Below are 17,982 nucleotides of genomic sequence, written 5' to 3'. Positions count from 1 at the left end.
CCCGAGATGTACTTGCTTCATTGCTTGCATCCTTGCTTGTTTCTTTACCTACTTCATCTTGGACACGCACACGTTTGATAGGCATTGTAGCCACTTCATCTATCTTCATCTTCCCTTTAGCTATTTCTTCCTGGTTGCTTCTGCCCTTGAGGACCTCCTCCATCCTTATGATGCTTAAATTTGGTTGAGTAGCAAGGGCTTGAGCTTGAGCACGAGGTGGCTGCAAAATTTGAGGTTGCGGTTGCTCTTGTGCTTGAGCTCTAGCACGGGGAGGACTTACTTGTTGTCGAGGACCTCTGACAGGGTAGTCATATCTTCTGGGATGAGGGCAATTATACATGCCGTGGCCATTTTCCCCACAATTGTAACACAACCTTTCCCTTGCTTGACGTCGCATTGGTGGCCGATTCCCACCATTTCCCTCAATAGGCCTTCTTGCACCTTGCACAAGATTTACGCTCAACCCCTCTAGCTGGTTTGTGAGATTGTTTATTTGTTGGAGCATATCTTCTTGTTGACCTCTATTGAGGTCTGGTGCATTAGGCACATTTGGAGGTATGTGAGAAGCTTCCATAGTTGTGATATTGCCTCCCAAAGCTAGCTGGCCAGCTTGGGCTTGATAGAGAATCTTTCTATTCTTTTCCCTAGCAATTCTTAAGGCATCTTCAAAAGCATTTGGAAATTTTCTCTTTACCTTCTCCCTTAGCAAGGGGTACAATCCTGAGATAAATCGATCCTTTTGGAGGCAATTGGGAGCTCGCTCACCAGGGTTTAGTGAGTCTGACCATTGCCCCCAAAGTTTCAGAAAACCTTCCTCATAGGTTGCATAACCATGAGGGTCAACTTGATGAAGGGCCAGAAGCCGTTGCCATAGTTCTTCTGTCGAATTGGCTCGTTGATCTTCGTAGGAAAGCCGCCTTCAATCCCTCCCAATCAATTCTTTGGGTTGGATCTAGAGCCTGGAACCATACCCTAGCTTATTCTTTGAGCACCAAAGGAAAAGCTCTCAATTTCAATGCTTCGTCATCCCTCCCAGAGACAAGGAAAGCCATCTCCAAGTTATCCAAAAAATCCCCAGCATTTTTTCCACTACGCCGAAAAAAATTTGGGAAAGCCATCATAAAAATGGGTTGCCTTCCTCTCAATACAGCACAAAGATGAAAACGTCTAGGCCCAAATCATATCTTATTAAGGGTAGAATAAATGGATTGATAGATGCATTAATCTCAGCTAGACGACGAGGGCCTAGTAAGTTCCTTATGATGTTTTGGAACCTAAGCTTTGTGCTAGCTATTATATGCACAGTTTGTCTAGCAAGAGGTTGGAAAGGTCCATATAAATCCCTATGATTCATGGAGTATGCTTAAAGCAATATGAAGATGTGAACATCAAAAAATACATTATACTCCAAAATAGGAAATATTATAGGGTCAGGGGACAACAATATCTCTCTCAACCTCTCACCTCCAAAATAGAAGACCAATCTTTGTAGGAAAAAAATCTTTCTATCAATGCACACATTCACCCTAATATTCTAAACTGATTGAAAGTTGTAGAAAATGGGATTATTCATTGGTGCATTAAATACAAACTTCCATGAAGCACTTCATTGAAGTTGAGCTCTCTTGGATCCCACCATTTGAGAGATGCGAAGAATTTGCTCACCAGTGATTAGCCTAGCTTTGGTGTGACCATCTTCAGCTTTGTAGAGTTCATAGGGTTCAATGGCTACCCTCTCAACCACCTTGAGCCTTCTTGCTAGTAGTAGTTGGAGTGCATCACCATATGTAGCCTCTTGCCAATACCGCACCCCATTGATGTGTAGCTCCCCCTCCAAAAATTTGTTAATACCCGAGTTTGAGAGTGCTTTCACCACCTGGAGTCGAGGCTTCAAAGGAAGTGTCTTCACACTAGCCACAAAGCACTCAACACAATGCTTTGACCTAGGGACTTGATGACTACAAGATTTTCCTTGAAGCAAAGAAGGGTGTATGTAGTTAACTCTCTTTACCCGCATACGTGCCGTTTGTCGATAAAGACGCTTCTTTTCTCGAGCTTCTTGGGGAGACCATAGTGGAAGTCTCGGAGAATTTGATGGATCTTCCTTCATAGGATTGACAGAGCGCTGCTTGAGAACTCCTCTGTGGGGGCACCAATTTATGACGAAGGAAATTTGGAATGGCGGCCTCTACACCAAAACAAACTCCATTGCGCCACAAGGGAAATGAGCGAGGGCACCACCTAGTCTGGGAAGCGTGGACTAGGACCGCTACACACACACACACACACACACACACACACACACACACACACACACACAGAGATCACTATGAATGAAGCATTAACCTTAGTGTGTGTACAAGGAATGGATGACTTCAAGCACTCCCAACACAAATAGCGTGTAGATTACCAAACAGCCACTCAAGGATTAGCCAAGATCACATCAAGCACTCTCACACACATATAAAAGATTTCTCTTAATTAACATAAGTGAGAGGAGGAGAGGTTACTAGCATGAAACAATTTGCACTCTAGAATGTGCAAGAATAGAGTGAATGAATGAGCTTATGGGCTCATGGTGAGTGATACAAAGACTCAATGGGGCTGAGGGAGGCTTGAAATTACAAAGGGGAAGGCCTCTTTATATAGGAAAGAGAGTGATTAGGAGTGAGGTTAAGATCCAAGTGTAATTTGTACAAATGAAGCTTGATTAGGGACATTCAACCAATGAAGAAGCTTCTTCCAAGTGATTTGTTGACCAATTAGCTCCATCATCACTTGTGTTGTCTTCACTCCTTCCTCCATAGCTTGAGTCCAAGAGCTTCCTTATTTTAAAATGTAAAGAATCTACATAAAATCAATACATATCTAGTAATAATAGAAAGGGGTTGAATGAGAACTTATGAATTACAACAAGATTAAGCATGACTTGAGAGGTGATTAGAAGAGGAATTTTGATGGGTTTCTGAGCTTGAAAGAGAGGAGGAAGGAGAGGAGGATGAGAAGACTAATGGCTGATTTTTAGAGAAGGTCTCAATGTGGAAAAGGAAGGGTGTGTGTGTGTAAAGGTAGAGGGGGTGGTCTCCACCACAGTTAGAAAAACTGGCATCCACCATTTTGGCAATATCTCCTAGACCGTAGATGCAAAAATTATTAAAAAAATATGGTCAAAATTTCCAGCTCATCAGCTACAACTTTGATGAAGACAACTTTTCTTGGATCGGAGTGGAAGTATTTTTTAAAAATTCAGCAAAATCATGTGACTGGTTCCTTCCTTTACCAAGTCTTCCACTTGGGTCCCATCTGTTTGAATCATCATATGGCTCCAAAGCCATGATGATATGAGCCACTCATGACCCTTAATCATGGGTGCATGGCTCCACAACCACATCATATCTTTTCTTTTCACATTTACATATTTTCCCTTCCCTTTACCACTAGGTTCTCCCTCTACCTTTCACCTCCGATGAACTAGTCAAGAAAAAATTCCTATCAAATCATTTTCTTAATTTTTCCAAGAGGTTGTTCTCACTCTTTCTTTTATTGTAAACCTCTAGAAGCAAGGAAAACCAACAAAATATAATAAACAAAAATTTGTGATAGGCTCGGATCACTGCTGATTCATTTCAATCACATCGATCCATGTTTTGTGCTAAAAAGTGGGTGGTAGAGCCACTCTTCTGAGGGAAGGAGGAGGGGGGTGCTCACCAATTTTTTTATGGGTCCGGAGAAGTGGAATTTCTTTTTGTGCCAATGGGCAGCCTCCTTGGTGGACGCATGCTCCTTTTCAAATGTCCTCGCCAATTCTTGTGAACCTGGCCATAATCACAAATGGTTTATATACAAGGAAAGGCTCCACTTAAATAGCAAGGTGAAAATTGCATATTGCAAATTATCATTTGAAAACAAAATACAATAAAAATAAAATATAAAGAACATAAAAAACTAAAACAAAAGAATATTTTTAAGACTTCATAAAAAAAGTGAAAGGCAGCTTAGCCTTGAGCCGGTTGAAAATCGAGACTAGTTGATTGCAAACCATGGTAAAATGAATAAAAACGGTGAAATATGTGAGAAAATAGTTCAAAAACCTTACAAACTTTAAATTTATGCTAGTATTTCCGATTCATTTCTTTGTGAGGAGGAAGTTCGAATGACGATCACTTAACAAAAAGAGACTTTGTTGAATATTGGCTAGAATTAATTTATAAAATGCAAGAAAAATCAATCCATGTGAGGTTGTAAAATGAAACGTGAAATAAAAAGAACTCATCAATATATATTTGTGTGTGTGTGAAATTTACTAGAACTATGCAAGGTGAAGCTTCACTTTAACATTAAAACAATAGAATGTAAGAAAAGTCAAGACATGTCAGGAAAAAAATACCCCGACGGTCCTAAGTGTGATCACACACATCAGTACCACATGTATATATGTATATGGTAATAGTTCCTGCCTGTCGACCTCATCCGTACGTTCATGCTCCTAACACACCCCCTACCCCCTTATATTCAGCCTTCGAAGGTCCCCTCGTTTGCCCACTGGTGGCACTGCATGATGGATACACGCATACTCATGCCCAGTGTTCCTAAACTAGCCGTGCCATGTGCTCAAGCCAGAGTCGTCTCCATCGCCACCCTCCCTCGAGCATTGACTATGACCCAAGACTATTGTTGAATCCCCCAATTGACCGTGGTTTTTGACCGTGGTTTGCTCTTGCCACCACTGTTGGGCACTCCCCTTGCAACATCTCCTTCAAATTCGTCCCAATTCCCATTTCACTAAACTAACCAGACATATTACTATACTAGCTCTATTTAAAATAAATCCCATAAGTGTAAGGTATTCTACTCGGATATTCCTCCCTCCCCCCCCACCCCCCCCATCTTTGATAGGTTGAGAGAGAGAGAGAGAGAGAGAGAGAGAGAGAGAGAGAGGCATAGCACACGAAGAATTACTCTTCCCAAGTTGCCATCCCGTCAACTATTGCTACCCCATCTCATAAACTAGTTCAACTACTCTCCTTGCCAACTCAGCTTGCCCTACTCAGCCTGCTACACTCCTCACACACATCCTCTTACCTCCCCTTGCGCCCATTGTCCCTCTGCATCATGCGGACGGCGGCTGGTAACCATCCACACTTCCAAGAACAACATGTGTGTGTGTGTGTGTGTGTGTGTGTGTGTGTGTGTGTGTGAGAGAGAGAGAGAGAGAGAGAGAGAGAATATCCTACCCCACCCCACCTTCCACGCTTCTCCCTTCATGTGTGTGCATGGTTTCCAACACCCTTCCCTCCCTTTGTCTCCCTGCGGAGCTTGAGCGACAAGATTGACCATATATATGAGAGGACTGGGTTGGTAGGGCGTCACCCACCACCTTTGCATAGATTTTGAGAGAGAGAGAGAGAGAGAGAGAGAGAGAGAGAGAGAGAGAGAGAGAGAGAGAGACGAGAGGAGCTGTAACAAGACTTGATTTTGAGGTGTTTTAGTAATAAATTTTGTTTTCTAGGAAGTTTTGGTCGTTTTAAAGTTAGTCCACTGTGTAGAAGGATGTGTGGATTGTTTTCGTCCGATAAAATTTTTTGATCCGGAAGGCACTTTCTGGGGCATTTTTGAAGGTGTTAACGTGGGATTTTGAAAAAGTGATGTATGAAGCGATTGAAGCCTGCGTTATAAGGAACAACTTTGGTTCTTTGAGTCTTTAGAGATTTTGATGTTTTGATGCTCGTTGAGGGCCAAAGATTAAGAAAAAAAGTTGGATTTGCTGTTTTTGCATCGTTTTTGTAGAAAATGCTATTTTGCAGGTTGATTTTCAGCAAATCAGAGCAGGCTATGGAAATTTTCCATCACATAGCCGTCGAAGAGCGCAGCGACGGCAACAAGATTGTGTGAGACGGACTTGGGCTGTTTTGGCTCCGTTTGGGAGTTATGTTCAGTTGAAGACAGCTGAAAAATTTGTGGACTTGAAAATTATTATTAAAAAAAAAAAAATCTAACCTCTACAGATCGCTTCGCGATCACGTTTTTACCTTGTTCTCGCAGGTATATTGGCGCGCAAGTCGAGTCGACCGAACGCCAAAAATAGAAAAGCGGCTATTTTAAGAGGTCGCAGGCTTTTGGAGGAGAAAGGAGAATAGAAGGAAGGGTGGTGCGTTTTGGGGGGATTCACCGATCTCTCTTCTGCGAGTGCGAGTGCGAGTGCGAGTGCGAGTGCGAGTGCGAGTGCGAGTGCGAGTGCGAGTGCGAGTGAGACGCTGCATGCAAGTGAATTGAAGCTCGGGGGTGGTCGGGAGGTTCGAGCTCCGTACAACGGAGTGCGCCCATATATTTTGCTCCTCTGTTGTATCAAACACTATCAATACAAAGATTTCTTCCTCTGTTTTGCTGTCTATCTCTATTATTCGGTTCCTGTGACAGGAGCCAACCACGTGCCCAAACTTTGCTTCTCTGCCACTAGCTAGTAGCTACCCACCCTTAATCCCCTTTCTATTTCTAAGGAGCATTGGCTGTACATTCGGCACTTTCCCAAATTCAATTGAATTTGTCCTTTTTTGAAATTGACCAGGCACAAAACGACATACATACTACACATACTGACACAACTAAAAAGAAATCCCAAATATCCAAAATATACGCCCCAAATATTTCCCCCTCACCCCAAAAAAAAGACGACGTAGTTGCGAACTCCCCTCGTCACCTTCACCCACATAGCCTGCATCCCCCCCCCCCCAAACCATCCTCTGTTATGTAATTCCCTACTCTTGCATTGACGAGAGAGAGAGAGAGAGAGAGAGAGAGAGAGAGAGAGAGAGAGAGAGAGAGAGAGAGAGAGAGAGAGAGAGAGAGAGAGAGAGAGAGAGAGAGAGAGAGATGCTCGATGACAACTTTCTTGTGCCCACCACCTTGAACAAGCTTAAAGAGAGAGACAAAGAGCAAGAGAGAGGAGCTTTCATGCTTCATTCGTCCCCTCTCGCATGGTAATATGTTCCACCTGGACGCCTTTTCTCTTCAATCAAGGTGAAAAGCGAAGCTTCTCTTCACATTGGCCTACCACTATAATTAGTTTTGTCGACGGAACTTCAATTAGTTGTTCAAACAATTTGTTAATTTTGCAAAAAACCCAGCCAGGGTTTCTCATGCTAGCCACCAAAAGAAAAACATGCTTGAGGCTGCCTACGCCAAAATGCAGAGGAGGAGGAACACGTACAGCACATGTGCTTTGAACTAGAAATTGTATGGGTGCTTGAAGGGTTCTGATTCCTTGGGAAAATTCTCATTGAGGTGGTCAATTATTCTGTCCAAGTCTTGGATCCATCTCTTGTCATCTATCAAGATAGGTAAAAACCCTAATAGATTCTTCTCTAGAAACCGTATTATTCACTTAAGCCAACAAGAAAAATTGAGCAAATACAAATAGGTATTTGAGAATTTTAATCAGTTGTTAGTTTTCACTCCTTGAGAGTGAATTTGTCGATCTTACCAATCAAGCTTCTCCACACCCTCCTTGATGTAAGTAGTAACATACAGAGGTGTCACTCTTCGAGAGCTATAAACACCTTCTAAGAGATGGGGCATGCCCAAAATACAATTAGAACCCTGCATCAAATGAGTGCCTAAATGTAGCAAAAACGTCATGTTAGTGCAACAATGAGAAACCTGCATCAATTGATTCCATTAATGTAACAAAACCTTCCTTCATGTGAGGGCATAGATTAATACATGTAATATATACGCTTATCGGAGATGAGGCATGCCCAAAATACAATTAGAACCCTGCATCAAATGAGTGCCTAAATGTAGCAAAAACGTCATGTTAGTGCAAAGACTAAGTTTTGCATATACATATGAATACTTGCATTATCTACCCTTCTCAATAGGTGGGGCTTTCCCAAAATACAATTAGATCCCTGCATCAAATGAGTGCATAAATGTAAGAAAAACTTCATGCTAGTGTGTAAACAAATATGTGTTACTTGCACTACCCTAGGAGAGATGGAACCTGCCAAAAATACAATTAGAACCATGCATCAAATGATTGCACAAATGGAACTAAGACTTAATGTGAGTGCATAATATAAGTACACATATAATGGGATAGCGTTACAAACGTGTTCGCATGTGTACATCAACAAGAATTCCAAAGAATTATCGTCAACCACACATACCCACTCATTGCTTAAGAGAAACTTGAAAAGGTGAAGATGCTTGGATACACCTCAAATTGAAACAAAGACACATATCCTTGATATCAGATGACATCTTGAGAATGTAGAAAGTTAAGGAATACTTACAGGGTCCCATCTTATCACTTGGACTGCTATCACTTGGACTGCTAGTCCCTGGATATTCCATTGCCGAATGCCTGGAGTCGTGTAGCATCTCTAGCAGGAGCAGTGACAACAAGGATCTCTGTCATCGCAGGTGGCTCCACCTCGCATGTTGTAGCTCATGTTGCGTGATTGATTATGCCTAGATGTTGATGATAATGATGAAGATTTTACTTGCAAAATGGAAGTTTTCCCTACAATTGGAGTAGAATATTGCATACAAACAGCTCCTTGCAAATGGGTACTGCACAAGTTTAATTCACACACCATGAAACTTCCCTCCAACAGACCATGACTGCAATGTTCGACTGCATCCCTACCACCTCAACACGTGCTCTTCCTGCAAATGGTGAGTGTGTGCATGAGAGAGAGAGAGAGGATGGAGGGAACTCAGTTGTACATTGGAAACCGCATAGACCCTAGGCTACAAATCCTGAGATCTTAGGCTCACCAAGTTATAAAAAAAAAATGTGTGGCAAATTCATTGAGCGCTGATGTGGGTAGCCTTTCCTCCTCAAAACTTAAAAAGTAGAGCGATGGTGGTGGAAAGAAAAAGCATAACGATGGGCGTAGGGAAAGTTTTTTCCCAAAAATGCAAAGAAGCAAAATGATCAAGATCAACATGCTGATACAACATCTAAAGGGAAGAATCAAAATGATGTTGAGAAGACAAAAGTTCCTAGCTCTTTGAAAAAGGCAAAAGAGGGAGCATTCATGACACAAGAGAAGGAAGAGAATGAAGCAAAGGAGATCAAAGCTCCGACCATCTATGTCAATTCTTTGAAGAAGGTAGAAAAGCAAGCACAGAGAGACGATGAGGAAACATCAGAGATCAATGCATTCATGACATAGAGGGAGGTGGATGACCTAACTAATGGTGAGCCCAATATTGACACCAAGAAGAAGAAGAAGAAGAAATAGTGACCTTAATACAGAAAGTGAAGCTATAAGAAGCTGACCAGAAAAGGGAAGACAATGCAATATATTGCAAAAGAGATGCCATAAATTGAGCTTGAGAAAGAAGATATTACAATATCTGCAATGAAGGAGGCAGGTAAGTCAAATTTAGCCGGAGAAGCAGCATTTACCAAAAACACCATGTCACTAGACATGGTCCAAAAGGAAACAACTCACAAACACATCGTAAACAATCCTCCTAACAAGCTAGCGCTCCAACAATGAAACAAATAAGTTGCTCACAAGTTGCATACTTGTGCTTTGGGCGGGGAGATGTGCTAGGGAAAAGAGCATCGTCATGTTCTGTGTTCTCTTGGAAATACAAAGAGCGATATTTTGAAGAAAGACCTTTTCGTTATGGGATGATTGAGTGCATGCAATAAAATCTAGTTTACCCACCTTCCATATCAAGATTGCTGCCTTGACATCAATCAAGATTATCACAGCATTGATGATGATAGAAGCAAGGATACAATTTGGTGTGTTATGAAAGAGAAGGGTTTCAACTGCCAGGACAATCAAGACCATGGCTGACATAACCATGTTGAAAACTAGTGTTTGGCAGCCAACATTATAATTGATCGTTGATTGAGAAAAGGATATTGTTATCAACGCACAAACATTAGAAAGCTTGTAATTGTAAAGAAAAAGAAAATCGTAAGTGCAATGATAAAGCCAAATGGTAGGTGCATACCAGCGGCAACATAGCAAGATGAGCATGATCCAATGATGTTCATGACTCCAAAGGCTAACATTTTCTTGTTTCCATCAATATGATAATTTTTCATAGATGCAAAAGTTCTTCCTATGGCAATAGCTTCATTGAATAAACAATGGACCTTACTCAAAAAAAAAAGAACGAGAGGACTGAAAACATAGCATGATGCGAGTAAAATGTCAACAACGTTGTAAATTGCATGCATAACCTAACGTGTGCAAAGGACTCGATATCCTGAAAAGACAAAGAAATGCGAAAGGAGTGCATACTGTAAGGGCAATATTAAGGGAGGCCTCAAAGCCCACTACAACAACATGCATGAGCATGTCCCCTTGGAAAACTAAGCATCCAACTGATGAGGAATTGATGTGCCCATCAAGTTTTCATACCTACAAAGAAGCACATAGTTGAGCATGCAAATAACAGACTTGTCAAGGAGTTGCACTTTGGGCAGAAAAAGAAGAGAATAACCAGTCATACAATGGAAACGCCGTGATTATTTGCATGAGTAATCCTAACCAAAGCCATTAGAAAATGATTGATGTACGGGGAGCAATCCTTGGCACCCAGAATAGTTTAGGTTTCCTCTTCCCCTGTTTCCAAACAGAAGTGGCACTCAAAAAGTACATCCTTCCATAACACACAATAACTTGGCATCTTCAAAGTAAAAACAGAAAACCAGTGAACAAGTGTCTTATAGTAAACTTTGTGAGGAGCAAAAAGGCCAAGAAAAATAAACCAATAATGATTATCTCCCATCTCCACTGCAAAATCAATATGCCAAGACTTGCGAAAGAAACCGATACAAAAGTTCTACAATTTAGCTCAACACTTGATCTACCTCGTTGTGTGCTCGAAAACGGAGTGCATGACAAACACAATATCCATATTTCTTGTGAAAGAGGTTGTGGCTATACCAAGTAGTCCTTTCAACTGCTGAAGCCCAATGGTGATGGTTGCTCCCGCTATGAAGCCAACAATTGCCGCATGTGAAAGAAAATCAATGGTGAAGCCTAATCTGTACAAAAGTATAATCATCTAAAAGTTTTTGACTAATTGTGTACGATTTGTGAGCATTAGTAAGAGAAAGACAAGCTTTGACATAAATGTTCATCCAAGTTTTCCAAGTGGTCTCAGCAAACCAAGAGCATCTTGGAATATTCCAGTGAAAAATGTTGTTGTGTGGATGAGCGCAAGATAGGCTTCCCAATAGAAGAGATGCCAGAAATTGAGCTTGAGGAAGAAGTGCTTACAATATCTGCAACAAAGGAAGCAAGTAAGTCAAATTTAGTAGGAGAAGCAGCATCTACCAACCCGACGAGAGGTGACAGCCTTGGCCTTAGCTGAACGCACGCTGCTGCTCCCGACCTAATCACATCATACATTTCCATAGTGCATACTTCCACAACATGGGTTCCATCTTGCATGCTAGAGTCCATTATAGCTTAACCTCAAGCATAGTATCTACATGAGAAACTTGCTCAAAGAAACCTGAAATGCATTCACTATCCTCTATGAGACCATTTTCTTTCATGTATTTATATACATTATATACATATTGTCGTGCACTTCTTTTCGTATCCTCAAGCTTCATATAACATACTGACCCATGCTCTGTTAATCCCTGGAAACCTCTAGAGAAAGATTCTTCTCGCTTTGGGTCAGGCGAGAATCTTTTTCTTCTCCTACCATTGCAATCCCTCTTTACAATGGTACATGGCCAAAACCCCATGTCTCCCTGTACTCTTTGAACTCTTTGTTCACTTTTGGTAAAGGATACTCAGAAAGACTATTGCGGTTCCTCTCGTGATTCACACACACAATCAAAAATTGCACAGCTCGCTTCCCATCTCTACTCTTTACCCTAGCATAAGCAGAACCACCATCCAAAACCTTTGTTTCCATGCAAACGGCTGTGATGTATGGTTGCCCAAGGATAAGAGGATAGGTAGACATCTCCTGCACAAAGAAGTTTTGCTCATCCTTCACATTACCAATCGTCACTTTCACATTTGGGCATGCCCCATACAACTCTTTTGATGAGTTATTTGCAGCTCTAATCATCCACCCATGGTTTGTGTCTATTGGCCACTTACCCTTCATGTAAAGACTCTTGGACATAAGATTGATCTCACAGCCATGATCTATCAATGCAACATATGGCTCCTCACTGAATCACCCACCTTGACTAAAGTTTTTGTTGTAGCTCTTGCCCAATGACTTTTGGAGTAGTGGATTTTATAGGAGGCTTCATCTTCATCATCATTATCTGCAAATCTAGCATGTGCATCTCTTCGAGAAGACTGGTAGCATCCTACCACACTGTCATCGCAATCACTCTCTTGGACATGTATCCCATGTGCCTTAAGTGACTCCCCTTCACCCTCAGACTATGGAGGAATAGACTCAGTGAGAGTTTTCCTCTTTCTTTTTATAATATCTATAATTTCTTCATGAAACTCACGTTTAGCAATGCGAAGAACTTCACCCAAGGTAAACTCAACTTTGATATTCAAAATCCTTTCCTCCAATAACTGCTTTAAGTTTGTTAAAGGTTCAATTTCATATTGTAGTTTGCATGTAGGGCCTTTTTCTTTGGCTTGTCCTTGCTCTTTCTTCCTCCCTGTAGATGTCTCCTCCATAGGAATATCAAGTATGCACAATATCAAGTATGCGGAGTAGGTATGTTAATTTCATGCTTGTGTAGTTGTGAATAAGAGTGATTGATGTGAGAGGGGTTAATTTCAACTGCATGATTGTGTGCAAGTGATTAGTGAGTAGGAATGTGTTGTTGATTAGAGGAAGCCCCTTTCCATGGATTCTCTCTATGATGAGAAGAAGGATCCCTTGAATCCTCTATGTCTATACATCTTAGACTCGTGCTTACATGCCCTAGTCGGGTTGCCGATCCACGATTTGACAATTTTGTGGGTTGCAATTAGGCTGTGCTACAACGCCTCCCTACATTTGGCGCCATTTTCGGGGATCAGCAACCTAAGCTAGTGAGTTTAGGATGTGTAGAATAGAGTAATTTCACTACTAATTTTGTTGGTTTTTGAGTGTGTGTAACTCAATTTTTGGTTTTGATTTGATGATGTTGTGTAAGAAATTGATGCTAATGTTGAGTTATGAATACCCCAAACCCCCAATTTCACTAATTTCATGCTAACCCTTACTAACTTTGCTTCTTTCCATGCTAATTTTTACTAAGTTCATGCTAATTTTTACTAATTTTGACTAACCTTGCTAACCTAACCACTAACATTTGAAGTGTAAAGTATGTTAAATCCCCTTGCAAGAGGTGGAATCAACACTTTTATCAAGTTAATTGTGCTAATCCATGCCTAATTTGATGATTTAAGTGTATGATTTTTGACCTACAAATGGTCAAAACTCATTGTGTGTGCACATGCACCAAAGAGGAGAAAAAACTGACAAATTTTTCAAGTGTGTGCACCTAATCTTGAATGTGTGCATACATAAAAAGTGATGGAATCGATGATTTATGAATATGCAATCATGTAAAGAATGTGTATGCTAGGCTAATTTAATCATTGGATAAGCCTAAATGCCAAAAACTTGGGCAAAGATTGAGTGTATGTGTCTATTCAAGACCACTTGATTTACTATGATTGATGGTCAATCAAGACATCTAAATGGTTTTTTATTGTGAAATGATCATAAAAAATGTGTGCAATCATTAGGTGTAAGCCTAACTGCATTGGCAATTGATCCAAATTTGCATTTTTGTGCTTAATTTTTTACTGTGTGCCTTGCTTGATTGGGTAAAAATAGTGCTACTTTTTGAGAAATTAAGCATGCATGCATTCATTTATTCTTGATTGAGTTTGAAATTTGTGCATTCCAATGTAAAATTGATGTAATTGCATAAAATTTTGGCCTAAATTTGGTGTGTGTGCCTACTCAATGGCATGTTATCCGGTGCTTGAATGAATAATTGGTATTTTTACCAATTATGATGATTGATTTGGCCAAATAATTGATGTGTATGCCAATTTGATGGGAATTGGTAAAAATTTCATTGAATTATGCCTTTGCAAATACCATAATCAAATGTGTCTAGACTCACAAAACAAAATGAAATATCTTATGATTTGGATGATTGCAAGACCTAAGGGATTGGTAAGTACATCATGTGGAAATGAGTGTAGATTACTCAATTGATATGCAATTGGGGATAATTATATATGTATTACCATTGAAGGACATACCAGTATGATTGGATGTGGTAAGAAATTTTGTGTATTTGCCATTCCATAATTATGACCATGTAATATTGCGAACCAAAATGACAAGTCAATGGGGCTTGGATGATCTTAAACAATGGACTTGGCAATTCATATTGCTAAAAGTTGGTAATGGAATATTTGAACTTGGCAAATAAAAGGAGTCCATTAAGATTTGCATTGCTCAATTAAAATAATACTGAGTCACATTCAAACTTGAATTCGAGTATTGGGCATACATACATTGTATTGGAAGCCACTCAAAAGACTGAATGATTGAACATGCATTGGAATTAGCTTAATTTTCAATATGAATGTCTCAATATATGGTGAGTATGCGCGATCGATTGTGTTAAGAATGCATGCAAAAGTTTGAAATTGTCAAAGAGAGGTTGCTTTGTGTGTTGCATGGAAATTGGTTACTCTTGTGACCTCGTGGGAGCATCCTCTTAGGAAGAATTTTTCAACAAAAAAAAGGCACCTCTCTTTTCGATATCGTGGCTGGCAGCATTTTACACACACTAAATTTTGCATAGTGGTTGTTGAGATGCCATGTGCCTACTCCAGCCCGTGTTCGTCCACTTGCGGCTACCTTTGGCTGCTTGCGATCAACTGATTCCCTTGATCCCGCTGCGACCACCGCTATTCACTGCTTGACTTTGCATGATGCACACGCAGCCCGGGCTCGCGAATGGTGCCTTTTGAGGCTTTCAAAGCGCTAGCCACATTGCATGCCAACACATTGTTTTAAAAAAAGCAATAAAATATGCCATCTACACACGCGTGTCGGCTGCAAAGATAAAGAGCAGGGCATAGCGAGAGGATTCCTTGACGTTGATTTGGGGGATCGTGTACATAGCCATAGCTCATCACACACACACGATGACTAATGTCATAATAACTAATTCTCCTAAATGATTTTCTCATGTTAAACTGATCATTTAATATGGGGAAGTGCCAGGGGAGAAAAAGCTAGAATATTGGTTAAGCTGGCAGACCGGCCACAAGGGATCCAAAGGAGGGAAAATAGGGATCCAAAGAGGGGACCATCTACAAAAGATTAATGTGCAACAATGGGCTTAAAAGACCCTGAGTTTCAGCCCATTAAAACTTCCAAAATGCTAAGGTTTCAAAAGTCAAAGGTTGTGTCTAATGGTCAAAATCCTAGGAAAATTGGATACTTTGTGTTTGTCCCAAAAAGTCTTCACAACTCCTACATAAGAGGGGGCAAGCCCAAGAAGTAAGGGATGAGAGAAAAATACACACACACACTCACAAGCTTCCTTTGTACACAAGGGGAAAGAGGGACACATGTCAGCTCCCTAGCCCAGATGCCCACAAAGTGTACTCAAATCCTATTGGATGGCCATGGAGGTGGATCGATGAGAATTAGGCTAGAGTAAATCTATTTTAATTAATTTAAAAACACTTAATAAAAGAACCAATAGGAATGAAGCTCTCTAGAAGACTATTGGACAGTCTCCTAAGGGGTCCAATTATCATTCAGCAGCCCAATGGCTTGCCTGATTCCTATTGGCTAGGAGGCAAAGGGATCCAATGAGAGTTTAGTTGCATTAATTAATTACCTAAGGATCTCACAAAATGGGAAACGGGAACACATGTCAGAAGGCTATCACTTATGCTTCTTAATTTCCATTGGCTAAGCCTGGAAAGGTCCAATAGTGTTGCAGCATGAGCAAATAGCAAGAGGGGTCGACCAAGAGAGAGAGGGGGCTAAATTTCACAAGGCATTATCACTTACACACTCACACTAGTCCATGTGTGGAATAAGAAGACTCTCTCTCTCTCTCCTTCTCAAGCTTTAATGGAAAGCTTATCACCTACTTCAAGCTTGGAGAAGGGAGGCCTACACGAACACCTCTTGGCTTTGTGATGAAAATCCAACCAAGAGCCAATGTTAAATGCATGCTCATCTACTCTGCCATGCTGATTACTGAGCTCAGCAATGCTAATATGAGTGATTATGTGAGGAGATGTATTTTTCTTGTAAGACTACTCCTTCTTCCTCTCAATCTACTCTCATACCCCGCTAGCTCTCACCATCTTCAAAGGTGTGTGAGGTCTTGGGTCTGAGACCGTGTGGGAATTAATGTTGTTTTTAATAAGTGTTTTGCTTAGTGCTTGAAGTTTCCATCTTCATTGCACTAGCTAGTATTGAAGGAACACAAAGAATTGTATTGTAAAATGTGTTTCTTGATGGGAGAAACCATAATACAAAGCCTTTTGGAGGGGGGACCGGCTCCATGTAAATCCGGTCCTCAACTGTTGTCAATAGCTTAATTTCTCTCTCTTTTGAAATATATTATATGCTATCTAACTAGTTGTTATGCTTTCTCTCCACCCAAGCACTCTTGTTATTCTCATTAGGAATCTATTCTAATGAAATGATCACTATGTTCATGCTATTTTCCACTACACACAAGTTACTAGGCCATGTTGCACAATGGTCACTGGTGGTTGTGAGAGTTTCTATCGACACAAAGGCATCTATGATTACTAAAGTTTAAAGTTTGTTCCTTTAGTAAAGTAAAGTTTGCCACACACTCATGGTACATGTGACACACTAGTATTCACAATCAAGGCATTACAATAAATATGCATTCATCGTAGTTTATTCCTTGCAAGGACAACTATGCAATGTTGGCATATTGGCCATTAAGTCTTAATAGAATGAGCTTATAAGTACCCTTAGGGGTGGACGTAACTCACAAGCAAATATTTCAGTGGGTGCTTGAAAAAATCAAAACAAAAATGAGTAGGTGGGAGTATGCTCTTCTCCCATTTCCAAACTGGGTAAAAGTGATTAATACCTTTATGCTCCCTTATATTGCCTTCACTAGCCCACTTCTCAAGATGTCTAAGTGTCATGGGAAAGAGTTCTTAAAACCAGTAAAAAGGTTTTTATGGAAAAACAACAGGAAATCCTCCAGGCCATGGCAATGGGCCGGTTGGGAACCAGTCTCTCGGCCGGTGAATCAAGGAGGCCTCGGAACTCTAAACCCTGTGGCCCATGCAGAAGCTTGCTGCACCAAATTTGTTGTCTCCTTGGCTAAACAGGATCAAGCTTGGGCTATCATTATCAGAGATATGATAGAAGCAGCTAAACTTGGCTCGAAAAATGTGGAAAGTGGAGAGGGGTAGAGGTTCATGACAAACTATTAGCCCAGACGTGGTCTACCCTTAGACTGGGGGGCAGCTCAGGGGAATTGGTAAGAAAATGCAACAGAGCAGCAGGAGTCTTAAAGTGGGGGGAAGAAACCAGATACTTCAAGAACTCTGTTTTGCATTGGTCCCCCTGGCTTTCCAAAGTTGTAGATCCGCCACAAAATCCCTATTGGATAGAAATAGCTAGAAAACTAAATAATAAGGGTCTGAATTGACTTGGGCACTTTTGGGACGGTGACAGCAAGAGCTAGAAGACCTTCTGGTTACCCAGTACCAACTTAATGGCTTGGAGGTCTTGCTTGTCAACAAAGTGATGAAAGAGCTTGACAATGTAGTGATGCGAATCTGTGATTCAGAGTTTGATTGGAATGCGTGGAAATGGCCTGGAAGCAGTCTTTTATGGAAACCCCATCCTAAAGGGCATTTATCATACAATGATGCATAAGAAGATTTGGTCTAGCCCCCTTAACAAGATATGAAAAAAACAATGGTCGGAGGAAAGGTGGGAGCAAGTAATGGAGAACATATGAAAGCCAAAGGTTCCGTA

At 40.8% G+C, this 17,982-nt stretch overlaps 1 protein-coding gene across 1 annotated transcript; it reads right to left on the bottom strand.

The window, feature by feature from the left end:
* Nucleotides 1-9,491: 9,491 nt before the first annotated feature.
* LOC147458221 (sulfate transporter 1.2-like) lies at nt 9,492-11,393 on the bottom strand. Its single transcript, XM_086513413.1, has 6 exons — nt 11,317-11,393; nt 11,138-11,260; nt 10,920-11,023; nt 10,216-10,236; nt 9,978-10,101; nt 9,492-9,885 (listed from the first exon to the last, which is right to left on the bottom strand). The coding sequence occupies exons 1-6, from the start codon at nt 11,391-11,393 to the stop codon at nt 9,492-9,494; spliced, it is 843 nt and encodes a 280-aa protein (XP_086369539.1).
* Nucleotides 11,394-17,982: the final 6,589 nt, after the last annotated feature.

Source organism: Adiantum capillus-veneris, chromosome 5 (assembly GCF_014529385.1).
Source record: "Adiantum capillus-veneris isolate H3 chromosome 5, ASM1452938v2, whole genome shotgun sequence".
NCBI classification, from domain to species: domain Eukaryota; kingdom Viridiplantae; phylum Streptophyta; class Polypodiopsida; order Polypodiales; family Pteridaceae; genus Adiantum; species Adiantum capillus-veneris.
This window is presented reverse-complemented; position numbering and strand designations above follow the sequence as displayed.

Bases quoted from the DNA above. Each gene is read 5' to 3' on its own strand.
- LOC147458221 (XM_086513413.1), bottom strand. From the start codon at position 11,393: ATGGAAATGTATGATGTGATTAGGTCGGGAGCAGCAGCGTGCGTTCAG. The intron at 10,237-10,919 runs GTATAGCCACAA...TTGTCTTTTCAG, and splicing joins GCAGTTGAAAGGACTACTTG to GATATCGAGTCCTTTGCACA. The intron at 10,102-10,215 runs GTTAGGTTATGC...TATTCAATGAAG, and splicing joins ATATCGAGTCCTTTGCACAC to CTATTGCCATAGGAAGAACT.